Raw genomic sequence first — 26,645 nt, forward strand, 5'->3', positions numbered from 1 at the left:
TTAAACGCCTCCATCTGCGTCTACGGGCCAAATTTGTAACATTTTTGATTTATAATTGGGGGGCCGCACAGAATCAGTCCAAGGGCCACAAATGGCCCCCGAGCCACACTTTGGACATCTGACTTAAATTACTTATTTATGCGTAGCTTTTCTTTGAAACACCTTGTGACTGGAGCGTTTTCCCTGAAAATGTTCTCTGGTTGCTCAGAATCAGATCTAGCAGCTGTTATTTGTGTTTCAACACCAGTGAGGATTTCCTGCGTACTTCCTGGTTTGGGTCTCTGACGGTAACCGTGACGCCGAGGTGAGGCGAGTGGCTGAACGACTTGACGTCCCACGGCTCCAGGAAGAAGTTTCCTGCAGGTGGGAGACACACAGCAGCTCAGCTTCATCCGGTCGGAAACCCCAATAAAAACCTGCCTGGGTTTTAGATATTTAAATTCACTGCTTAGACTTTAAATACTGTATGTCTGGATAGAAGGATACATTTGTGCTTCAAATGTGAGAAAACAGAAATAAAACCAAAATGTATATTTTTATTTACAGAATTTAGAGAAATTGGATTTATTTTATTAATTTTACTGTTTTAAGGGTGTTGAAAGTGGGGGCCGGGGCGATTCGCGGCCCCTGGACTGATTTTTTGGGGGGGACCAGAAATGCCATATTAAACACAAAGTGATCATGTGGTTTCTTCCTGTCGTCATGGTAACTGGATCACTGACTTGTACTCTAAAGAACAACTTGGTGAACAAAACCTGCTTTTAATCGCTGTTTTAAAACTCATTTCCAACGTAAACGGACCTGGACTCTGTTTGTAATCCTGAGAAAACAATAAACAAAATGGATGCCTTACGTTTAACAAGGAAAACACACAAAACCATTTAAGGTAAAATCCTGTTCCTACAGAAAATCTGATGACTTTTATTTGATTAATTAAATCTGTTTGTTGTTGAGAAGAGAGAAAAAAATCACATTCTTGATCATTTTAGTTTCTAAAAGTATTTTTGTGGCCCAGACTTTGTTGTAAATCATATTAATTCTTCAGAATTATTGTAGATGATGATGGTTGTTGGCAGTAAAGATCTGCTGTAGCAGTCTGTATTGCAGTGAATTTGAAGAAGCCTCTGACTGAAGATGCTTTGTTTTTCTAAAACGTTCAGGGTCCTTATTTAGTTCCTCTCCTCTGATTTATGATTTCATTAAAAGCGAGTGATTTCACTCTGAATAACTAAATATTGTTTCTCTATAGATGTCAGTGTGGGAAATGATTGTTAGGCTCATTTTTGGAGCAGAAACAGCTGAAAATCTTTTTTTAATCTCAGATTAAAGCGGTTTGGAGGATTTGGTGTGCGTGCCTCACCTGTCACCAAGGTGTCCTCAGGAATCTCCTCTATGATGCATTTTTGCTCCTTCTCTCCCAGAACGAAGTACATGGCAGTGGCCAGCGGCAGGCAGCCCAGGAGCAGGAGAATGACCCGATGGAAATCCATCCTGAATTCTGCAGAGTTTCACCGTTCAGACTGAGGACCGTCGTCAGTGTGGTGAGTTTACAGCCCAGAGGCGGTTTGAGCCTGAGAAACCTGCAGCTGCTGTGCACTGTGACCAGTCTTTATCGCTGCCTGTGATTGGTTGATCTGAGAGCCAATAGAAAAGCTGCAGCACACATTCAAATGTCTGAAGCTCATCATGGATCCTGGGGCTAAAACAAATTATTTAGCAGCACATACATTTTATGATGCACCACTCTGAGACTTCAATCTAGTTTTTCTCTGGACTCATTTATAGATTTATTTATAGATGAACATGTTTCCATGTGCACACTTCTTATTTTATTTATTCAGCCATTTATTTACATTTAATCATATTTAAATTATATTTAATTGCATATTAATTAGTAGTTTTCTCTTAGGGATCAATATTCTATTTTCTATTCACACTGCAGAGTCAGAAATAATAACTGAGGTCATTTTACTGAATTTGACTCTAATTACATGAACTTTTCTGTTTCATGTCATCTTTATATCCATTTGATTATTTACTTGTATTTTTTCCAAACAGAAGCAGTTAGCTTATAGTTCAGCAACAAATCAATCACAGTCAGAATGAATAACAATAAAAACTCATTTCATTTTTTACTTTCCCACTTTATTAACTTTAGTAGCTGCATCTGTTACAATTTTTTACTGTGTCATATAAAACTGTTTTAGATTTGTCTCAGTAACGTAGAGGAATACAGTTTCTAACGTTCAGATTCGTTATGCTGTACAGAACAGGTTAAAATCCTGTCAATAAATATAAACAACAGAAACACAGAATGTCTGTAAAACATGGCAGCTCTGTCTGGGTTCATTTTGGGTCAAATCTTATTTAACAGGGTTTAAATTTTTGTCTTCCTGTCGGCCGGTTTGATCATGAAAACTGAAGCGGTGTCTACTGGCTTGTTTGCCAGAACTACACCCTTTGGAGCTGAAACCGATCTTTAACCTGACACGGATCCGACCCGGTTGATCCACGAACAGACTGGGATTAAACCGCGGACCGTTTGTGGTTCTTGGAGCGTCTGCGCCCGGTCCTTCCTTTCCTGGTTTTCTTCTCCTTCCTCCTCCTCCTCTCCTTCCTCTCCCTCCTGTCCTTGCCTAGTCATAAGCAGTTGTCCGGGAAGCACTTCCTCTCCTCATCCAGCAGGGGGCAGGCCGCTCCGTTGTTGGCCGGGTGCATGATGACGTAGCGGGTGCGGTGCTGCACACCTGAGTCGCCACACTTCCCTTTGCACAAACCCCAGGGCGACCAGGGGGACACTTCGCAGTCCAGAGGGGTATCTGCAGAGGCAGAGGGGCAATAAACACATGAAACACCCCAAACGTCGTCCCCACAACGCGTTCACTCAAAGAAAAGAACAATGTCTGAGAAAACATCAACCTTACAGTTGATATTGGAGTGAGAAAAAGCAAATGGAGCAACAAAATGTAGTTGCAGAATCAAACTGCCGGATGATAAACGATAATATTGTTGGTTTTACACAATTTTGAAGTAACGGCATAATAATTTAAGAACACATTCAGAAAAATGAATAAACTTTAACTTAAAGTAGAAGAATAATATCAGCCTTCATTGTCCTGCAAAGTGGAAACTCAGAGACGTTACAGATATATATGATAACAAATGTTACTGGACAATAAATTGGGCCAGAAATTATTACGATAAACGATAATATTGTTATTTTCAGACAATTTTCAAATAAAAGTAAGAATACATCAGAGATCAATAAATGTAAATTATAATGAACATTTAACACTAGACCTGGAAGATGTTAAATATACAAAATAAACAAAACAACAATAACAAATAAAATAAATTACGAATCTCTGTAAACAAAATGATTCCTCAAAAATAATTTAGTTGTGACCAAAACACCAGACTGAAACTTTATCATTCAGTTTTTGGTTGATAGAAAAAAACGCTAAATTACGTAAATTATTGAGTTTGTTTTAATTGATCATGTGATTAATTGATTTATTGCTTGTTGCGACAGGCCAATGCACCGATTGCAGTTTTCTGGCTGATTACCAATCTTTAAAAAGCCTGACTGTCTCCGATTTTGGACGATAACTGATTTCTTTATCTGAAATGTTTCTAATTTTGGCTGGAAAGTTGCTGAGTTGGCAGCAGTGGGGTGAATGTCGTTAACTACAACTAGTAAAATGAATCATAAACTAAATCATCCTTCAAAACAAGGTTTGGTTGAGATCAAAGCACCAGACTGAAAACTTTGATCATCCCATTTTTGGTAGGAAGAGAGAAACGATAAATGGAAATAATCCGTTTTAATTTATGGTGCGTTGAAATGATTTTACTGCGATAATCCCCGGCCTCTTGTGACTGGCAGTGATCGAGCTGCTTGATTTCACCTTCATTTGTTGATGAAAGTGATGGAAAAACGTCTGTTTTCGTCATTTCTTCTGCCTGTAAACTGGAGGAAAGGCCTCACATAGAGCCTGCTTTTGCTTTTGTGCTCCGCTCTGCTGCCTGATGCGACCAGGTTTCCCGCTGATTCGTATCGCAGTCGTGGGTTAGAGTGGAAAAGCAGAAGGCCTGGAGGCGGGCGGAAGCTGCTGAGTTTAACATTTCCTTCATGCAAAGCAGCAGGATGAGCTGATAAAATACTGCAGAGATGCAAACCGACGGGCTTTATGTCTCTGATAAAGCCGGTTCAGGTCAAAGGTCGTGTTTTAGGAATGACGTTAGCAGAGATGCTACGGACGAGTGGAAGTGAAGGATAAACAGACGGATGGAGCCCTGGGAATCGGGGCAGGAAACCCCAACGACTTCTTGGACGCTGTGTTGTTTGTTGTTGTGTTGTCATGGGAACCGGCTTGTATTTAGTGATGCTGACTCAAACCTTCTGTGTCACAGTGAACTATAAAACCGGTTCAGGTCCATTTGGAGGTTCTGAGTTTGGTTTCAGATGTTTTTACTCTTTTTACCAACTTGTTCCTCTATAATTGACTCTTAATGGCCGCCATGTGTCAGCAGAGCAGATGGCGACTGGTCCGGTTCAACCTGTGCACCGTCATCTCTGCTGTAAATAATTAGTCCAGCCATCGTTTTTATCCACCGGAGAGCAGATGTGGCCGCAATGCCCCGCTCTCTGCTGGATTCTCAGGTTTCTGCTGGCATGTGATTGGGTTTCAGAGCCTGAAATGTTTTCCAAATGCTTGCATGAGTCAGAACGGCCAGGAGCCGAGGCTGGGTTTGGGTTTTTACATTTTGTTTATTTGGGTTTAAAATATTTCTATACTAATCCCTCAGGTTGCATGTTTTTCATATTTGGCATCAGTCACTTGAAATTTAGGTTGACGGACATTTTTCAAGATGGCCGCCCTTTAAAGCCTTTTTAAACCAATTATTTCCATAAAATGTTACAAATTTTCATGACTTTGATTAACTTTTGGTCACATCACCTTCTTTTAACTTTGGTTATCCCATTTCTGCAACTTTACAGTAATAATATGTAGTAATATGTTAGCGAGTCTCAGACCAGTCAGAGATAAGAGATAAAACCAGAGACAATTAGCATTAATGGCTAGCATTAATGTTAGCACTAATGGTTAGCGTTAATGTTAGCATTAATGGTTAGCATTAATGGTTAATGTTAGCATTAATGGTTAGCGTTAATGTTAGCATTAATGGTTAGCATTAATGGTTAGAGTTAATGTTAGCGTTCGCTTATGCTTTTTTATGTGTTTAGTGGTTTAGCTTTAGCTTTTGGTCATTTTTGATGTACTATGTTGTTTAGCATTAGCTTCCCCTATTTCTTTCATATTTAGCAGTTTAGTTTTAGCATCTGCTAATTTTTGAATTTAGTGGTTTAGCATTAGCTAAGATTCTTGTTTAGCAACATAGTGGATATATAAATAATATATTTATAATATAAATAATTGGTTTATATTTTTACCATATGCAGAAATGGCTTCCACTACATTTTACCTAATAAATCTCCATAAATGTGTTTAAAGCATCAGAGGAATATTCGGTCTTACTGATCAGCTTGTCTTCGATCTCGTTCCCCGTTGGCAGCAGGTTGGACTGCGTGGGCTCCAGCGGCAGGCTGATGATTTGATTCGTTTTCTTGATTTTTGTCAGCGTGACCTTGGCGATCGGCGGTAAATGCTTCAGGCGGGGATAGAAGAAGGAGTTGGCCGGGTGGCTCGGGAAGGACGAGGTGATCTGGGCAAAATGACACAGGATGAATCCCAGAGGTGTTTTCGTCACTTGGGCCAAAAATGTAAACTCAAAAGTAATCACAGGCCAAAACGGCCGACTTAAAATCAAGCAAATAAATTATCCAGATATTTAGAGTAGAACCAAAACTTGAAAGAGATTTTTTCAAGAAGAAAAGGAGTAAATTTCCACCGAAAACTCAGAAATTTTGTGATTAATCTCAGAAATGTTATAGAAAACTTTTCAAAATAAAATTTTCAGCATTGACATTTTTCAGAATTTTCCAAATTATTCAGAATAATTCAGAAATTGTTCTGAATTCAAAACTTCAGAATAATAGAAATTTTGTAGAAAAATTTCTATTATTAATTTAAAGTGTGTATTTTTTTTTAGAAACTTTCTGAGTTTTTTGGCAGAAGTTTACTCCTTTTCCTTCCCTCCATTGGCCCTGAGATGCTGCAGCAGATTTTTCATGTTTGCTGTAAAGCATCTAGTTTTCAGTTTCTTTTGGGCTTGATTGAATAAATTTATTTTCAGTAATAAAAACAGGGTTTGGGTCTCTTTGTTTCAATATTTATTTAAGTTTAAGAAAGAATAAAAGCTGATTTTGTTGCAGCAAAGTCGGCTTTTCAGTAAAAGACTCTGATTAAACTTGGTTTTAGTTTTTCTTAAAACTTGGTTATAAAAACACAAATACTTTGTGTTGTACTTTATGTTTTCCTGTGTCAAGAAATTATGTTGTAACTATTTTTACCTTCATTACAAATTAAAAGTCTCCAAATTTGTATCAGTTTTGAATTGCAGTTGGGGACCGCACAGAGTCAGTTCAAGGGCCACAAATGGCCCTGGGCCGCTCTTTGGACACCCCTGCCCTGTCCTGATCTTTTAATCTGTAGTTTTCACCAAAGCAGAATAAGAAGCAGCAGAAGTTAAGTGAGACGGCGTCTGATGGATGCGCCGCTGCTCTCGGCTCACCTGCGTGATTCTGTCCTGCGGGATCGTCTCAAAGTTTGGGGAGGAGAAGGTGAATCCGCTGTCCGTTCCCGCGTCGTACGGGAACAGCTCCAGCGTCACTTTGTCCTTCCAGCGGTCGCCGTCACACAGATCCACGCCGTCCACGCCCACGAACCAGTCCGGGCTCGGAACCAGCCGCACCATGAACGACAGCTGCCACAGAAAGAGGTGAGGGCGCAAAGTGGAGCAACAAAACAACGACCGACATCACAGCTGGGCTCAGCTCTGGTTTCAACCGTTTCAGTTTGGATTTTCTGAGAAAGGAGCCACAGAACGGAACCGGTGGTCCAGTAACCTCCAGTTTTGGATCCGGCCGCATGTTAAAGTCTCATTCTGCAGCGGCAGCGGCGTGCAAACAGCTGGACAAGAACGGCGCTGGGAAGACATTTATAACCGGAAGACTCCAGTCTGCAGTTCTTTAGAGGGATCCCAGTCCTCCCAGTTCGAATCGATTCAAAATGATCCAAAATCTAATTTAACCTGCTTAACTATTTAAAATTGTATTTTGAATTATTCTTATAATTCAAATCTAGGCAGCTGGACTAGTCTGGACTTTGACTAGGCCATTCTGACCCATCCCATAGCATCTCTGCCTGGTTGTCCAGAACCAGAATAGCTGCAGATGAAGGCCCCGTTTCAAGGCCCTGTGAAACTTTCATTTTCACTAGAAATGGTTGTGGTGTAAACGGCCTAAATGACACTCAACTGGACTTTGGTTCTGAATTAGGAGACTGCTCTAGATTTCATTTAGGTTTATTGGAATAAAGAAGACTAAACATAAGTATAAACCACTTTTTAGTATAACGTAATGCAGATTAATTGATGGTGTGCTCAGTGGCAGCCATGTTGCCTTGCAGGAAATTGATAATTGATGATGCAGACTGGGAGACGGTTGCTTTAAGGCACAGGTGTCAAACTCCACACCTGCAGGGCCGCTGCCCTGCAGCTTTTAGATGAGCCTCTGCTGCAGCACCTGAACAGAATAATTAGGTCATTAAGGCTCTGAGACCTGAGCTACACAAGGAGGAGGTGATGAAGTCGTTTCTTTCCAGTGTTTTGTACCTGTGGCACAAATAAAACCTGCAGGACAGCGGCTGGAGGCCTGGAGTTTGACTCCCCTGCTTTATGCTTAGCGCTAGCTTACGCAATGTTGTTTATGTTCTGCGGTTTAGCTTTAGCTTGTGGTAATTTGTGTTTCTAGTGGTTTAGCATTAGCTTCTGCTAATTCTTTTCTATTCAGGGTTTTAATAAAGTCCCACCATTAGTCTATAATTATGTTCATTTTTAAAATTAGGAAGAAATATGCAAAAAAGATTTTTTTTGTTTCTGTTGAACAAAGCAGAAATCAGGATGTTACATTGAGTATTTCCTCGGTAAATGTTTGCTGTGAAATTCTTGGGCGCTGCTAAAGTCATCCTGACACCAGCTTGCTGTGTTTGCTGACCCGTCGGGTGAAGGGTTCTCACGCACTCGGTGACCAGCCTGAAAGCCGACGGTTGTGGTGAGACTTACATAGGAGTGCCTGGCAAACACCTCAAACTCGGCGTCCATCTGGCCTGAGCCTCCCACGACAGCAGGAGCGGAGAGGATCCCATAAACGCTCTGGATCCGCTCGCCGGCCGTCTCCACTTCCTTCATGATCGTCCAGGCCTCGCCTTTTTCCGCAAACTCCCTCACTCCGTTGCTGGCAAACTCATTACTTTGCCACATGTGGTAGTCGGAGCTGTGGGTCACCCCTGGAGCGCAGAGAGGAGGAAACTGAGGATTTGTATAATTGGTGCAACAAGTTTAGACTTTACGTACATCCATAAAGGTCAATGAATAAACTGTTTCTGCTGTTTTAATAATCAATTAATGCCTAAAAATCAATTAAATTTTATTTGTATAGCACATTTCAAAGTGCTTTACATCATAAACACAAAGTCATGCAACATAGAATCAACAATCAAAACATTACATTAAGTCGTAAAATTTGTAATTGATCATGTTTCAGATGCGACTCTAAACAAGTGGGTGTTTAATCGAGATTTAAAGGAAGTCAGTGTTTCAGCTGTTTTACAGTTTTCTGGAAGTTTGTTCCAGATTTGTGGTGCATAGAAGCTGAATGCTGCTTCAGGCCTTAAAATGTCTTTCATTAGTTTTAAAAAATGTAATTTGGCCTTAAATACGTTAATCACGGGACTTCTGTTTGGCTAAGGCTAATGTGTGAGTAGCAATAAGCTACCGCTAACTAGCTGCTAATTTACCTTTGCTAGTTAATTAGCTTTTCTTCAAATTTCTTGACAGCTGGCTGGATGACGTTTATCTTTGCGACTGTCTCACTTCTGTTGCCAAACCATATGAGGCTAGATGATTTCTGTGACAATAAAGCGTCTTAAATTTGATTTCCTGAGACCTGCAGATACCTGAACTCAAATTATTTTCTTCTGGACTTTTCAGTTTTCATATTTGATGCCAGTAATCATCAGAGTGTGGAGTATGTTTTTACCGATCAGGTTGGACCACTGTGCAGGCGGGCGGTAGACGGGATACTGCTTAGGAAAAGCTGCCTGGGTCCATTTCCCTGTGAAGGTGAGGCTGTAGTGGGCTGTTTCTGACGCCGTGCACATGGGGACGTCCGTTGGGACCGGCATCGACCCAACGGCGGGGAGGAGAGCTAGCATCAGGACAAGCAGGTGACGTAGGGCGTCAGAGAAGGAGGGAGTCTTCCTGCTGGCTTCCATGATGGGTTCGGGTTGGAGATGGAGTGATGGTCTAAAAAATACAAAACACTTAGTGGAGAAAACGCCTTTCACTCTAACTCAGACGCATTGGCTCTTATTGCTGCTGTTTCACAAATTCAGTGGCACCTAAAGAGAAGGGATTTTGTTTTTGATGTTGAGTTTGTGTTTTTATGCGTTCTGTGAAGTGAAATAGACCAGTGCCTTTCAGTTCTTACTAAACCAATCAAAGCTTTCCTACTCAACATAGACAGGTGAAGATCTGTACACACACCTCTACATTTCTACCTTTTACTGCTTTATTTTACTCAAACTGTCACGTCAGCTTGTTCTTTCTATAGTCAAATATTCCATGAATTATGACAGCAAATAATCATACAAACATTCAGATTTCGTGTTTAATTTAATCCTGTATACACTATCTTGTTTTTGTTCCAATTCTGACTCTTAAACCTGAATAACTCAGAGACCGCCTGCTGGTGGATATTCTTCACTGGAGTCACATAAATCTCTTTCCTTACAGTAGACTGAATAGTTTCTAGAAAGTGACTGTAAATAACCGTCAAAGTGGGAACGAAATGTTTCCAGTAAGTGATGTAAGTACCAAACATCACGAACGAAGAATAATCCATTTTGTACACGTACTCGCCTGTTTCACGTCAGTCTGAACGATCCAATTCAGATTTTTCACCAAAACCAATCCAATCGTATCTGATAGTTGTCAAAGTGTCTGCAGTCAAAACTCGTTGCTGTTAGCTGGGATTTATCAGCTTCCTTTGTCTGCTGACCATCCAGTGACCGTGGCGGCAGCCATCTTTACTGCTGCGGGTGGCGTCTACGTTCTTCATGTTGGGGTCGTAAACCGTTCACACAGAAGTCTGTTTGCGGTTGCTTTTAATTAGTAGCACGAGCGATCACGCAAAAAATAGGATTTCAGCAAGGAATCGTGACCTGCTGAGTGAACGTAGCTCATGTTAAACACGAAACACCGAGAAGCCTCTGGTTTCATCTTTCTAACACCTACTCTGCATTTCTGACTCCTTTCTCCTGCTGGTTTTACAACACTTAGCAACTTGGAACATGATCAAAGCAACTTGCCTGACATCGCTGGGGACCCGAACGTGGAGCTGAACAGATTGACTCACATGTCCCAACTGCCCCATTAGTGACTTTTACTTTTTACTGCCGTGGCTTCTCACGGGTAGGCGACAGCTACCGTGATAGACGACGGGTAGGCGACAGCTACCGTGATAGACGACGGGTAGGCAGTAGCTACTGTGATAGACGACGGGTAGGCAGTAGCTACCGTGATAGACGACGGGTAGGCAGTAGCTACCGTGATAGACGACGGGTAGGCAGTAGCTACTGTGATAGACGACGGGTAGGCAGTAGCTACCGTGATAGACGACGGGTAGGCAGTAGCTACCGTGATAGACGACGGGTAGGCAGTAGCTACTGTGATAGACGACGGGTAGGCAGTAGCTACCGTGATAGACGACGGGTAGGCAGTAGCTACCGTGATAGACGACGGGTAGGCAGTAGCTACCGTGATAGACGACGGGTAGGCAGTAGCTACCGTGATAGACGACGGGTAGGCAGTAGCTACTGTGATAGACGACGGGTAGGCAGTAGCTACCGTGATAGACGACGGGTAGGCAGTAGCTACCGTGATAGACGACGGGTAGGCAGTAGCTACCGTGATAGACGACGGGTAGGCAGTAGCTACCGTGATAGACGACGGGTAGGCGACAGCTACCGTGATAGACGACGGGTAGGCGATAGCTACCGTGATGGACGACGGGTAGGCGACAGCTACTGTGATGGACGACGGGTAGGCAGTAGCTACCGTGATGGACGACGGGTAGGCAGTAGCTACCGTGATGGACGACGGGTAGGCAGTAGCTACCGTGATAGACGACGGGTAGGCAGTAGCTACCGTGATAGACGACGGGTAGGCAGTAGCTACCGTGATAGACGACGGGTAGGCAGTAGCTACCGTGATAGACGACGGGTAGGCAGTAGCTACCGTGATAGACGACGGGTAGGCAGTAGCTACCGTGATAGACGACGGGTAGGCAGTAGCTACCGTGATAGACGACGGGTAGGCAGTAGCTACCGTGATAGACGACGGGTAGGCAGTAGCTACCGTGATAGACGACGGGTAGGCAGTAGCTACCGTGATGGACGACGGGTAGGCGACAGCTACTGTGATGGACGACGGGTAGGCAGTAGCTACCGTGATAGACGACGGGTAGGCAGTAGCTACCGTGATAGACGACGGGTAGGCAGTAGCTACCGTGATGGACGACGGGTAGGCGACAGCTACTGTGATGGACGACGGGTAGGCAGTAGCTACCGTGATGGACGACGGGTAGGCAGTAGCTACCGTGATGGACGACGGGTAGGCAGTAGCTACCGTGATAGACGACGGGTAGGCAGTAGCTACCGTGATAGACGACGGGTAGGCAGTAGCTACCGTGATAGACGACGGGTAGGCAGTAGCTACCGTGATAGACGACGGGTAGGCAGTAGCTACCGTGATAGACGACGGGTAGGCGACAGCTACCGTGATAGACGACGGGTAGGCGACAGCTACCGTGATAGACGACGGGTAGGCGACAGCTACTGTGATAGACGACGGGTAGGCAGTAGCTACCGTGATGGACGACGGGTAGGCAGTAGCTACCGTGATAGACGACGGGTAGGCAGTAGCTACTGTGATAGACGACGGGTAGGCAGTAGCTACCGTGATGGACGACGGGTAGGCGATAGCTAGAGCTACGGTTCCTGTTCCCTGCTATGGGACTTTACGGTGGTTTGAAGAGAAATTTGAGTCTTCCTCCTGAACCGTGAAGGCAGTGGAGAACTTTTCAGAAACTAGTCCTCAGCTATAATCACCTGTCAGTTTGAGAGTTCATGCGTTCAGCTAGACACAGATACATAATTACACCTTGATTCATAAAACTGCAAAGACTTTTCATCCAACAAGCAGTTTAATCTGCAACATCCATGATTTTCCTCTGATTATCTGGTTGCTTTCTGTCTCTTCTCTTACTTGGTCACCACAGAGAATCATCCATCTCCGTTTGCTTTCTGTCTCGCTCTGTTCACCTTAAGCATGCCGGTATGTTTGCATGCAGGTCTAACAGCCTCCCATCGGTAACAGACCCAGTCTTTAGTTTGATTAGGCCGTGTTAGCACCAGGTGAAGGTGAGGAGATACTCACTGGTTCCAGCAGCGGATGATTGGAGAGGAGAGCTGGAGGAGGGGCGGGGAGCAGCGGTCCTGGCTGTCGGGATGAGTGACTGCAAGGATCCAAACTCCTTTCTCGCCTATTTATGTCTTCCAGGAGGTTCGCCTCCTCCTGCTCCCTCCCTCCTCTACCCTGTGTTCCTCAGTGACGTCCCTGCCCCCTTCATGCTCCCTGACTTTGGCTCTGTCTCTTGCTCTCTTCTGCTCCGTATAATTGGACATTTTAATGGATAATGTTCCCAGCAGATTGGGGAATTTAAGCCAGTTTGCTTTGAGGCTTTTTGAGTCATTTCACAGTTTGACTTTGTCGATCTCTGAACCACAAGATAAGATCGATGAGGCTGAAAGTCTCTCATGGTCAGCTTTAGATGGGACTTCAGCAGAGGCTTTTTGGTGTTTTCTGTTCTGGAGATATTTGAACATAAAGTCTTTTAAGGTTTCTGTTGGTACCTGATTGCCAATGTCAGAAACCTTCCTCACAGAACAACTGACCCATAAAGTAACTATTTCTGAAGGCCTTTGAACAGCCTCTTTGATTGTTGCCTTGTGGTGGTTTTGGAGACTCGTTGACCTGTAGATGCAACTCTTTGCTGCCATTCTCCAGCAGTGAGCTTTGGAGATGTTTCTGTTTCTATTACTGTTATCCTTACTGTCAATGGTGACAAACTGGTGGCCGTCCAGTTGCCAGTGCACGCCGTATTTACACCCAGTTAAATGGGATGTCATAGGCTGCTCCAGCTCCGCTGTCGTAGGGACAGATACAGGAAATCCTTCCTGCCACATGCCATCTCACTGTACAATAAAAGCTAAATCATTGTTCTGCACTAATCAGTCTGATTTTGCACAACTGCACTGTGGCACACTGCTGTACATATATTTACATATATATATCTGCATTTTTTTAATCTTGCAAGGACTGCTCTAAGCTGCTTTTTATATTAACAGCATTTTATATTTTTACAATTTATAGCATTTTATATTTTATTTTTATTTTTTATGTTATCTACAACTACTACTCAGTGGTAGTTGTTATTGTGTCTTGTCTCTATGCTGTAACTGCAAAGTAATTTCCCTGCTGGGATGAATAAAGTACTTCTTTCTATTCACATTCCTAGAAACTCTTGTTCACCTAAAAAAGCAAAGAAAAAATGTAAAAATGTTTTAGACCATGGAGGTACCAACAATTACACTGATTTCAAATGACGTCATTGTTGCCTGGATGTTCAGACAAAAAAAAGCACAAACACCTGAAGGGCGTGTAACGTCCCATTCATTTCAATATTCTGCGCTAAGTGTGGAGCAACTTGAACGATGGCTGAGCGGCAGCCTTGGTTGAAGGTTGTTTTTTTTTTTTTTTTACTGACGATGTGGTAGCTAGCCTTTGCTAGCACTAAGTTATCTGGGCCTACGTTGCCAAATTCCTGTAAAAATATTGATTCATCAATGCTTTGCAGATAATTTTTCAAGTTAAATATCAATTTGTAAAAGCCAGTAAATTGATTAGCTCTCCTGTCATGCCAAGGTGATAAACATTGTCACTATACCAGCTGGGTGTCATAAAACACTTCTTCATCTGGAGTGTATTTGTGGTTGGCAATCAACTGTTGGTGGTCATTCAATGGTACATATCAATAATCTAAACCAGCTGTTCAGATGTACAGATGTTTCCCCAACACAAGCTTACTGCTCCTGTTCGTCCACAACTAAAATGGCCGCAGTGCGCTGCTCTAAATTTTGTAGTTTGATGTGATTTGCGATCAGTGAAATTGAGCTATTGGTAGTTTGTTCTTAGAGTGAAGGATGCTTTAGCTGTAGTTTGTTCATACAATCTGGATCTGGTGTCCAGTCACTCGTTTTGAGCACAGAGGAAGGAAGTATGTTTCGTTTCTCATCAGTTTTGTTGATCCTACTGTTTACTACAAGGTTAGGGAATACGACCAGTTTTGGATAACTTCACTGCCCACTTTATACGCTCTAATTCGTGTCAGAAAAACAAACTTAGCCGCATAGCATCATGTGAAGAACATTTCAGCAGTTTCCTTCAAATCTGCTTCACAACTGGATTGAATTAAGTGACTCTAAGCGATTTTAGAACGTTGCGGTGTCCTTCTGTTGTCAGACATTACAAGGCAGCCAAGGGGAATGGAAAATACCAAAGTCTCTGGCTGTGCCATACGCTTTGGGCTAACGTGGCTTTTCTCCTGAAACTTGATCAGGATTGTTTCAGACAATATAGAAGAAGTTTACAGTTGGTGAAGCAGAGCTAGGAGCTTCTCCTCAACACACAGCTGTTACCAACAGTCAGGGTTTCCTTTGACTAGGCCACACAAACCAGTCACACAATGAGAGATAATAACTGCCAAATGTACAGATTTTACCTTAAAGTCTGGAAATACGTTGATACATAAAATATGTATTGTCCCTCAATAAGAATCTGTAGTTTGGTTTCTGTTGGTTCTGTCGAGATGCAAGGGAGGACTAAGCAAATTTCTCCTTATATTACAGTGGCTGCATTACACCACAGCAAAGGGAAAATAATGCCAATAAATCAATATCATGATAGACATGTGATCAATATCAATAGATAATACATCTGATTGAATATTCAATATGTATAATGCTCACTGAAAGCAAAGAGTTTAGCTGCTCTGTCTCTCATGGCTAGCTAGGCAAGGTTGGAAGCATCGACTCATCACTCATTCCTTGGTTACCTAGCAACTCACTCATTCTATAGTTACCTAGCAACTCACTCATTCTATAGTTACCTAGCAACAACCTGTTGAGTAAATTGCGCAGCAGCGGTTTAAGGTTTCCCGTTGAATGAAAGCTGCGGATAAAACAGAAAAGGATCTGGCCTCCAGTTTGCTGGATTTCAAATATTTAAAACAAAACTAATCAATAATTATAGATATTGATTGATAGGAAACGCTTATATTGTGGTAAGTTTTTCCAATCCTGTAAAATATCAATCAGCCAAGTTTATTTATGTAGCACATTTCAGGAACACAGTTCAAAGTGCTTTACGTCATAAAAGATATCAACTCAGAAAACCAGCAAACATTACATTTTGTCATCGTTACACATCAAATATGTCGTTAAATGTTTCATTCATCATGATTCAAATCAACACTCAGCAGGTGAGTTTTTAGTCTAGCTTTAAATAAATATTGATAGTTGTACATTAACTTATTATGGCATCATCATCTGGAATTTCCCAAATTGATTAAAGATGCACAGTCATCTTGGTGTATGAAAACTTCTGACATTTGGCAACATGAAATAATTTAGTTCATCCTAACTAAGCTACAAGTTTATCCTGAGTTAGCATCAGCCTGGGGCCGACATGTTTCTGTAAATGTCTGTTTCTGTTTGGGCTGCTGGAGGTGACGAGCCGCCCTCCCCTCATGTAAACACCAATATGTCATCAGGCTGAATCAGCTAATGGCCGCCACATGGCCACGCTCCCCACACAAACAAACCCAAACGCCTCCAGTCAGCCTGTCTTCACTCGGCTGCCCTTCGCTCCCAACATTAATTGCTTCGCTCTGCGTATTCCAGCCAGAAGGAGGGAAATTAACTCATCACCGCCGCCTTTGCAGAACAGAGGTGCACTGTGTTCGGTTTTATCGAGGGGAATAAATCTGTGTTCCTGAACACCTGGTTTACTTGCTCACTTCAGACTTATCCTGCAACCGTCACTCTTTTACTGTCGCGACCTTTTAATTCATTCTTCAGGAAACGGATGAAATCCAGTTTTTATTCCGTACTGGAAAAAATAAGACCCTATTAATTATGACTAGGAGTAACTTTGCTTAGATAAGAGTCATTTCCTGCATTTTAGATCAGATTTATGATCAATCTAAATCTTCCATCTGACAGTTTCTCACCTTTGAAACAACCACAGCTGGACAGAGAACCCAGAAATTATACTTAAACTAAGAGTAGCAGTACTACGACATATTTTTATTAAAGTCTACTCAAGTACTAACTGATCAAATTATCAATCATTAAATTTTAAATAATTACATAATCAGGCGGACCAAAATATCAAGTTAAGTGGAAAAGTTGCTATTTTAATGACAATAATTCATATAAGCAACAAAAATAAGAAAATCAGGCAAAAGAAACTTTTTCCAAATCAGTTTCTTTAAATAAAAAACTTATGAAACTTTAACAGGTGTGTGTCTGTGTCTGGTGAAATTTTACTCAAGAGAAGAAATACTTCAAAATAAAATCACTCCAGTGAAAGTAAAAAGTACAGCTTAATAAAAATAAATCTTTTCAAAAACGTCACTCAAGTCGATGTAATTGAGTAAATGTAAGTAGTTAATACCCCAAACACATCACTCAGTGTTCAGTTTGCTGTGCTGTTCTGTTATAACTTACATGAAATTTACTTTTTCGCTGCTCCTTACAAGTGAACATTTCCATCCTCCAGTAACTTTTGGTTAAATCTGTTCTTTAATCAGCCTCTTCCTTCATTAGAGTATATTTTTATTTCTAAAGACACAGCAGCATCTGTGCCATATGTGAGAAACCCACTTAGAGTAATAAAAACCCAAATCAAGTTTTTTTTGCAGATAAACTATTTACATGAGTTTTAAAAGTGCCATTTTCTCTACAAAGTGTGACTTTTTCACTTAAAATTGTTCTGCAAAATTTGGCCTACAACTGTCTCCGTGCTGCCCAGAATTATTCACACTTGTGGAAAATTTGGGTTTAATTGCACCAACATGTGATATTAATTTATTACAGCTCAGTGTTAAAGATTAGGGTGATGGCAGAGAGGCCTTCCAACCTGAAAGACTCAGAAGATAAGTTGTCAAAATGTCAGTGCAAACAATGTAAAACCATAGTCTTTGTGTTAGAATGTCCTAGTCAAAGTTGAGGCCTAAATCCAACTCAGAGTGTGATGCAGGAGCTGAACATTAGTGTCCAATCTGACTGAGCTGGAGCTAATCTGCAAGGAAGAAAGGACAACACAGGTAGAGATAGGTTGCATGTTGTTTACATCTGGGAATTTCACGCCAGAACAAAATGTTTGGAGGCAAAAAGACAATTATTTTACTTCCAGTACATAGCCGGGCTTCTGCAGTGGGACCGCTAACAAAACGAGACCTGGAGATGTAGAAATCCTTAATTCAGTGCAGCAAAGGCAAAGAAAACGTAGAAAAATCACTGAAGAATGACTCAAAACCACTCATGAGTTTCTCTTGGTGTCCGCTACGCTACATACAGGCCCCGTTACCATAGTGACTGACTGACAACAACCCCACTAGTGTGTCTGGATTCAACACCAAAAAGCATGCAAACATTTCCCACACAGAGCAGAACACCCAGTCCGTTCCAGTTCCGTGTTTTCAGGCTTGATGTTGATTTTGGGATTACCAATAAGTGATCGCTGTGATAGATTAGCTACCCCTGCTATTAGCTAACCAGGGTTTGGGTCGCCTTTTTGTTTTTATTTTAACTGTCTGAACCAAAACACACCAAATTCCTCATCACATCTACATGTTAAGGTTCTCAGAGTCAAGCTAGCATAGCTGAGTTACTTTCCTCTCTGTCGTTATTTTTTTTAAGTGAAAACTTTTTCATGACCTTGTTATCTAGTTGTCATAGTGCTCTGCATCCCTTTCTCTTTTAAATACATTTCAGATTTATATTGACAACTTAGCAGCTAAAACCAAAGCTAGTCATCGTCGGCTGGCAACGTTTTGCGTGTTTTTTGCTTTGTGTTGGTTTGTCACCAAAAAATCCCATAAGATGCACTGAAGCTGGTGGTCGGACACATAAAGGAGCAAAACTCAAGTGTAATGTGGAAAAACCACAGATTTAATTTGTGGTTGTTTTCATCTTTAATGTGTTGTATTCAGTTTTATTAGTAAAATGTACGTTTTGGTCCTATTTAAAGCGATTTAAATACCTGAGGAATGTGAAGTTAAAGATAAACTGCAGAGTGTGTCATGCATCTGCCGTGGCGCTGGGGGAGTGGAGGATGTGGCAACGCGCTGCGGTTCGGAGGTTTGAGGTCCGTTTGCCTTTAATATGCCTCAGACTTAATGTAGAGCTCATGCATCTCTGCAAACGGTTGTCAAGGTTGTTTAGAGAAGACTTAAAACAAAAGTAGGAGTTTGAGACAGAGAACACTGCCCTCCTGTCCCAGAAGTACATTTTTGACATTATTATTCTTTTTTCATCATTAGGCAAGGCTGATTTATCTTTATAGCATAATAAAGTCATTTAAAGTGCTTTTAAAGAAGATAAAAGAGCAGAGAAAGACATTAAAAACACAAATACATTAAAACAATACTTCAGCATCACAACAAACCAGAAATAATCTAATTTAAAAAGAATAAATAGACAGTAATGTGTTCGGTCCTGATTTAAGCCAGCTGTTTCTGCTCATCTCGGGTTTCCTGGGAGTTGCTTTAAAAGTTAAAGAGCCTAGAAACTAGAAATCTGTTTCCATTACAGATAGAAGTAATGTCGATAAAACGCATTTTACTATTTCCTTTTCCATTACATAAGAAATGCAGTTAAAGTCACACATGAATACGCTTGTTCACGCTAAAAGTCACTAAAATTTATAGCAGCAACTTTTAAATGAGAATAATTCAGCCAGTCAAAGGAGACGTCTGCGTCTTATTCATCGCCTACTTGGGAGCGGTTACCTGCATTGGGGAAACAGTAGTTGGTTGGTTTGTAGTTGGTTTCCGAATGACAGCTTAACTTTGTGCTGGGAGACCCCTGGTGGAGGCAGCCGGTACTGCCAAGCTGCTGGGTACGAGCTAGCATGATGGGAAAAGAGTGTTTCCACTGCAGTTTGTGAAAAGTATCAATTTCGTTACGGCTAGCACAAAAATGTATCAAAAAATGTGATTTTTTTCAAAATTGGTGTGTCTCTATTTAGCGGTATTATTTTTGTTATTCCAGTTTTATGGTCAGTGTTTCCTCCGGTTTGGTTCTGGTTCGAGGAACACCGAGGGATCCACATGGTTCCTACCTGTAACTTTCACCCCAACAGCATCCCGTTCTTCACAGCGGACTGGTTTGATCTGCTCTGTTTTCCTGGTGTAAGTCAGGACTGCAGCAGCAGCATCTTCAATGAGTTGATGTTTCAAATACACCAGTCAAAGTTCAAGCCTCCAGTTTGTCTTTAATATTTTATTTGGAAGGTTTCAAACTGGTCATCTGTGCAGCAGCTTTTCTGTCTTTCTGTCTGTTTAGCAGCTGGATGGTATAAAACACGATCAGAGCAGCAAGTTCTGCAGAACAATAACTCAGTGTGTGTTTAATAACCCTGATGTCGATCAGTCAGATTTAACCTATCAGGCTGCTACATATGCCAAACATATCTGTTTGTAAGGTTGTCCAGGCCTGTATTGTCCATTTTACACGTGATTTTTCTCATTCAGAGGAAGAGTTGAAGTTTATATTTAGGTGATTAAAAGTCTCGGTATTAACTCTGGCCTGCAGTTTAGCCCAACTTGCTGTTTTCAACTCATCGTCTACAGAGGAAATAGTTTTTATTGCTGCATCTAAACAATATCTAGAGGTCATTTAGAGTCACTTTGATTTGATCAGAGGTTCTGATTTCTATTATTTTATAGGAGCTGTGTGGCCCAAACAGAACAAAAGTAATAAAAATCTAATTCCTCATGAGATTTGAACCATTTTGACCACATATCTCCTTAAAGCTGCAGTATGTAACTTTTACAAATATGTTTTTTCCATATTCACTAAAACTGTCGCTATGCTGTGACAGTTTGATAGGAGACAGGTAATGTCAGTGTCAGGAGACTGATGTTTGTCCACATTATCTTTCTTATTCTGTCACAACACATGCTGCAACTTTAAACCTTTAAAATACAAAGAAGAAGTAACTGATAAGCTGAGGTTTGGATACAGACGTAGAGATGGAGTTTGTAAACAGATGGAGTCAGGCAGCTAGAGGTCAGAGGTCGATCTGCCTCACACTGGAAGGACATCAGGGCAGGTCTGAGTCCTTCAGTGATGATTCAGAGACTTAATGTAACTTAGAATAAATTTCTCATAAATTTGTTTGGTGGCTAACCCGGCTGGACCCGGTTGGTTTTTGCTGAACCTTGAAAATGAGTTAAGTCTTTTAATGAGGAACAGTGTGTCATTTCCAGGCGATATTATCCGAAGCAGATTTACAGCTTGGAGTCTTCATTGTTATCCTGCTGCAAAGCTTTAAAAGAGAAGTGACGAACACGGCTGAACCCGGTGCTTTCTGCTGCCGCGCCTTCTGGGCCACTCAGGACCTTCCTGCTCGTTTAATAAACATGTCTGCTGCTGTCACAGATATGAATTCATGGACAGAAGGGGTCTTTGATAAACACTGGCCGGTCTTCCTGCCCGCCCACCATCAGGAGCTCCCCAAGGGCAACTTACAATCATTTCCCCCGATTTCCGGACTGATTCCCTGCGCTGTGTGGGAGCGCTCCGGGAGCACGTGCCTCATTTGCGCATTTCTGTGTGTTGGTGTTGAAACAGTAGTCCAGCCACTGGTTTGGCTCAAGCTCTGCTTGGGGTAATAATGGGCCAGTCCAGAGACTGAAACGTTAGACTGCAATTCTAACGTCTATATATCTTAGGTCTGTCAGCTTTAACGCACGCGATTAATCTGAAATGAAAAAGTCTAAAACAAAATGGCTTCCTTTAAACCTTCCTGAAAGTAAAAACCTGGAAAACTGAGAATCTTTATGTTTGAGACAATTAAACCGTTTTTAAAGATTTTTTGAAAACGTGAATGCAGTGGCGTTTTTTGATATGGGCAGTCACCCAGGGCGGCATCAGGAGGGGCGGGGCGCACTCAAAAACTAGAAAATCAAATTTATCCGTCAGCTGCCCCAAAACAAGTTTGCTTCTACGTAGGCCTGTCACGATAGCAAATTTTGCTGAGCGATTAATTGTCTCAAAAAACTATTGCGATAAACGATAATATTGTCTGAAGACCTTTTTACACTGATGTAATGGAAATGATGTAATAATGATGTGATTTCCTGCCAAAGATAGATATACTTTATTTTCAAAAGAATATTTAACACTGGAGCTGATAAACAAAATAAACAAAACAACCAAAAACAAAATGGATTCTCAGTCTCCATTAACAAAAAATGTACTTGATAAAAACTAAACAACATAAAGCCAAAGTGGAAATAAATACTGCATTCAACCAAAAGAGTGCAGATTATGAAGTCTGTATATTATGTTGCCCTTCAGTAATAATTAGATTTAAATAGAGAAGATGGGCACATCGACTACCTGGTGCAATAATTCACACTACATGATTTTTTGCTCCTATTTTTCCCTTTACAACAATCTTAAAACGTTGGTCTTTCTAAGATTGTGTGGTGTGTTACGGTAGATCATCGTTGCCGCTCTGATCCAAATCAGGGTTTTCCCGACTGGGATCTTAACGCAGCCTGTTGAATGTGACAGGCAGCCAATCAGACAGCGCGGATTCTCCTCAGTGTTTTCTGAGGGGAAATTACGTCGGGGAATCCCAAACAGCAGCGCAACCTGAAGCCCAGCCGACGTGGAGACAGCATTAATGTTTATTCAACATGCAAAGAATATAGAAATGACAAGGGGAGGAGTTGGAGCGAAATTACTACTGCAGTTGATAAACCCGGTAACTTTTCAGCTGTTCTTCGTTAACGTGACGTAAACAGGTTATAATGATTTTCATTTGGTCAGGACGTTACGCTGACACTAGCCACATGTATTGCAGGTAGATTGTAGTAAAGCATTGATTAATGCCTGGTTTTAAAATTAGTTCACTGGACTTGTAGCCATTATTTTGTGCCCATTGTTGGACACCACATGGCAGGAACGAACCCGATCGAACTGTTATACCTAGGATTTCTGTCGGCTAATGTGTGGTCTGTCAGGTTTTGAAAATGGGCCGACAATCAGCCCACAGCTCTAAGATCGTGTAGTGTGCGCTGGGCTTTACACTAAGGAAATGAGGAAGGGAGGGTCAGTTGAGAGCACCGGAGTTGAGCCTTTTTTCATTCCTGTCATTAACAGAAAGAGAAAAAGGCCGGAAGAGACGATAATGCCGATAATTGAAATGACGTCGATAGTTTTAATTTATCGTACGATTAATCGATTTATCGTTTATCGCGACAGGCCTACTTCTACGTATGAAAGAACCTCGACTGTGTGCAAATTTATATTTCAAGTTTATTTGTTAAAAACGGTTTTAAAATATGTATTAGCTTTTTTTATTTTGCAATTTCATAAAACTTCATGCAACAATTGGATGGCAGCATAAATTGAGGACAAGAGTGGCTAAACTTCAAATCAGATTGTTTTCCATATAAACTGTTCAGGTTGGACTTTACCTTTTGTTGCTGTACATTTTGTAACATTTCTGTGTAAACTTGTTTAAATCTACAGTAGTTAGCCTAAACCCATCTCAGTGCTGCTCTCTGTGGGTTGAACGGTGGAACTGCAGGTGAATTTTCCTATTGGTTCCAGCAACGTGGTTTATATAAAAGCTCCTCCCTCTGTGTTTCCAGGCTCCGCCCACTGTGGTCTAATTTATAAACCAAGTCTGTGGGCGGGGCTTTACGTTCACATCGGGTTTATTTCCACTTCAATCATATCCGTCAACATGGACTCGGTTTACTTTCGGTTTTAAAGACACGCTATCTGGACAGGAAAATGCAGAAGAATTGAGTCTTAACGTGTCTGAGCTTCCTGACAGAGTCGTTATTTCAGGCCTCCTCTTTGACCTCCAGAAAACAGAAAACTGCTGGATCTGCCGGAGTTGGATGAGTGAGCCATCGATCATCTAAACCCACCACAGTCAGACCAGCGAAAATGAGACGTCACGGCCGAAGCGGTTAATCTGAGATTCATGGATCCGCCACCGAGTCGCCTGAACTGCCTCCGACCCGGTTCCCCAAACCCGGTTCAGTTCAGACCTCAGAGTTTCAGCTCAGCCTGGCTGTGTGGGCGGAGAGGCGGTCTGTGCAGATCCATTCAGTTTCTTCATGCTGACATCAGCAGAATAAAGTGTCAACAATGTCAGGCTGCTGTAAACTTTCAGTTTTCTGGAACTGGAGGAAAGTCGAGCAGCTTTGTCTCGTTTCTGTTCAGTCAAAATGGAAATAAAATGTTACAAAAGCTAAAATCAAAATAAAGTTACAACAGTAAAACCAACTATTAAGAGAAATATTTAATCTTTTCAGTGAATTTAAGTTTAAAATGTTTAGTTTTTAAATCTAATTAGTAAAGTTATGGTCACATTTAAAGGAAGCACTAGACTTATTAAAGGAAAATATATTTCGGCTCTGCTAGTGTAGCATAGTGCTATGAAGATATTTAAAGTGTTGGTTAAAGCATAAATATTTGTATTTTCATTTGAGAATGGCGGCTATTTTTCAAGATGGCCGTTGTTTATATCTCTTGTGGTAATGTGAGCTTCTGCAAATTTTTTGTCTCGTAGTTTAGCATTAGCTTCCATATTGTTTTTGTCTAGCAGTTTAGCATTAGCTTCTACATTGTTTTTGTCTAGCAGTTTAGCATTAGCATAGCTCAGATTTCTTTGAGTGAATTTGTGGTTTGAGAAGCTAATTCTTTGGGCATCTGTGCCCACCTCTGGTCACAACATTTTGGAAAATGTCCACCAGAAAAAGGAAACACGAGATGCAGAAAATATTTATGGTTCCTATGTTTCAATATATGTAGACTATATTTGACAGCAAACACATTCATCAAATTGAATTTTTCTGCACCAAATTCTTGACTATCTCTAAATATTTAACTATTTTGACTGTTTTTGTCAGATCAACTCCAGTGTCACCTCCGATGCACCCAGTCGTTTTGTTTTTGTCTTTTTCTTTAAAGTCTCTGTTCGTCTCGGACCCAGTGCAGCGAGCTCCCCTCCTGTTTTTCCCATCATGCTCTCCTCCCACCCTGTGGTAAGGCGGTGAACCCCCGGCCGGAGGAATAAAGGACATGATTTACAAGGCTTCTTCGTAAAAAGAAAGAACTTTTCCAGCGAAGTGGTCCTTCTCTACAGCATAGCTTCAACTCTTTACATTCTGTCTAGAAATATAGAGGTCACAGAACGCTGCGGTCCAATTTTGTCAGGTTGCAAAAGTGCCAAAATTTATTTGAGCTGGAGAGGAAGGCGGTGATAAAGCTGGTTCTGGTTTCCTCCACATGTGTTCGGCTGAGGCGTCTGGACCAAGTCTGACGGATCAGAACCAGGGAGGAAGTGGGAGCAACTATTCAGCATTAAAGCTCAAGGCTGACACATTGTAACGCTGCTTTAAGAGAAACTATGGGATGCCGAGCTGTAATGAAACGAAGGCTGAGTTTCTGTTAGTCACGACTTCAGCAGAACTTCACTTTTTTATTGTCTGTCATTTTGACTGACAATTTTTTAAAAATCCATCATTGTCATTTTATAGAAATGTTTTTCACTTTGACTTTAAACTTTTGAATATTTTTTTTACTTTTGTCTCCATAAATTATGAAAATTATAACAAAAAGAAGATATACAGTATAAGGTTCATATAAACATTTCAGCACATGGGTATGGATCTGGCCAACGGTCCGTTTGACCTGCGGTTATTTGGTTCTGTTTGTATGGTGCGATATTAGTGCCAATATTAAGATTATTGTGCTACTTCCTGTATGTAGAGGCTATATCTGTTCTGACGCTACTGATCTCATTAATGATAGACCAACAACTGAGCGGCCGGTGCTGGAAAATGGAGGAGTGTACTAGCTAGCATTAGCATTGGAGAGGCTGGTGATTAGCATGTCTATGCTAGTCATCCATGGGATTGTCTACTTCCTCTGCTGTCCATTAGCACAAATAGACTAGTGTTAACCTTGGATAAGCTAACTGTCAGCATGCATGCATAGGCTAACTGCTAGCAGGCTAGTCACCCACTGGATTGCCTACCTTGTTGTCCATTAGCATAAATAGACTAGGGTTAGCCTTTAATAAGCTAACTGCTAGCATGCCTTGGTTAGTCGCCCACTGGATTTTCTACTTTCTCTGTTGTCCATTAGCTTAGCTTGGCTAGTTACTAGCGTGCCTGGGCTGGTCACCCAGGACATAGAGGTTTTCTGTTTTTGTTTTATTTTAGTCATATTTAAATATTTCAGACAGTATTGTTAATATTAGACAAAGATGACCTGAATAAAAGTAAAAGTCACTTTTCAAGTCATTAATTAATTTATCAAAGGAAATAATCTGTTCAACTCCATCTGGTCCCTGTGCAAAACTAATCAGACCTAAATCTACCTAATTGATAAGCTCCTAAAGATGTATTGGGTTATGGAGTATTCATTGGTGAATCAAGCAGTCCAACGGTCAAAGAATGTATGTAGGAGTCGCCTTTCTAGTGTTACTTTGCTGCGTTGTGAGAAATGCAGACTCTGCTACTGAGTCAAAATGATCCAAGCCGGGCTCATAAAGCTCGCTGCTGGAATCACGAGGCTTTATCTGCGCCTGGTGTCAAAACAAACCCCAAACAGCCGTAAACTTTATTCCACTCGCCTCTCCACAACAGAGTGGAGCTATAGGTTGAAAACAGGATTCAAAGCACATCTGACTGAATATTCAGATCCATTATTTTCATTCACGGTCTGCTGACAGTGGAAATTTAACCACGGCAAAAACCCACTAGGTTCATTAAACTGGTTCAAGCTCGGTTACCACTGGAGCACGCATACCAGTCCAGGACACATCCTGACGATGCTAGGCTTCACTTAGCAACGCCTGGTGAAATACAACAGCTTGTTAGAGTTTAGCACCTGTCTGGTATTAGAATTGCCTTTAATTGGCATTTTACTGCAGAACTGCAGCTTATGTCATAGTGATGTCATAGTTTTCCCATCTTTCACAAAACACATTGGATTGTTTAGGTTACTGGTGGGTTACTT

The 26,645-nt window shown here is 41.4% G+C and overlaps 2 protein-coding genes and 1 long non-coding RNA gene across 5 annotated transcripts in view; 1 reads left to right on the plus strand and 2 right to left on the minus strand.

Moving 5' to 3' along the window:
• LOC114139695 (transmembrane emp24 domain-containing protein 11) overlaps nt 1-1,521 on the minus strand; it is a 2,914-nt gene extending 1,393 nt beyond the window's left edge. The window contains exons 1-2 of the mRNA XM_028009757.1: nt 1,361-1,521; nt 266-357 (exon numbers count right to left, since the gene is read on the minus strand). Coding sequence (XP_027865558.1) covers nt 266-357; nt 1,361-1,490 — 222 coding nt within the window. The 5' untranslated portion in view covers nt 1,491-1,521. The remainder of the gene's footprint in view (nt 1-265; nt 358-1,360) is intronic.
• The window catches only part of LOC114139696 (uncharacterized), a 27,699-nt gene extending 2,956 nt beyond the window's left edge, over nt 1-24,743 (plus strand). The window contains exons 5-7 of one of the 2 annotated variants that reach the window (XR_003594487.1): nt 248-363; nt 1,422-1,541; nt 24,591-24,743. This is a non-coding gene — a long non-coding RNA (uncharacterized LOC114139696). Of the gene's footprint in view, nt 1-247; nt 364-1,421; nt 1,542-23,479; nt 23,772-24,590 lie in introns of those variants that run through there. The other variant, XR_003594486.1, reaches the window with a different exon arrangement.
• On the minus strand, nt 2,124-15,391 carry spon2b (spondin 2b, extracellular matrix protein). 2 transcript variants are annotated; one of them, XM_028009746.1, is made up of 6 exons: nt 15,333-15,391; nt 9,224-9,489; nt 8,248-8,471; nt 6,697-6,888; nt 5,541-5,727; nt 2,124-2,819 (listed from the first exon to the last, which is right to left on the minus strand). In XM_028009746.1, the coding sequence occupies exons 2-6, from the start codon at nt 9,456-9,458 to the stop codon at nt 2,641-2,643; spliced, it is 1,017 nt and encodes a 338-aa protein (XP_027865547.1). In that variant the 5' UTR covers nt 9,459-9,489; nt 15,333-15,391; the 3' UTR covers nt 2,124-2,640. The 2 variants fall into 2 exon arrangements, with proteins under 2 accessions (XP_027865547.1, XP_027865546.1); XM_028009745.1 differs by lacking the exon at nt 15,333-15,391 and adding an exon at nt 12,682-12,794.
• Nucleotides 24,744-26,645: the final 1,902 nt, after the last annotated feature.

This window comes from Xiphophorus couchianus, chromosome 23 (genome assembly GCF_001444195.1).
Source record: "Xiphophorus couchianus chromosome 23, X_couchianus-1.0, whole genome shotgun sequence".
NCBI lineage: Eukaryota > Metazoa > Chordata > Actinopteri > Cyprinodontiformes > Poeciliidae > Xiphophorus > Xiphophorus couchianus.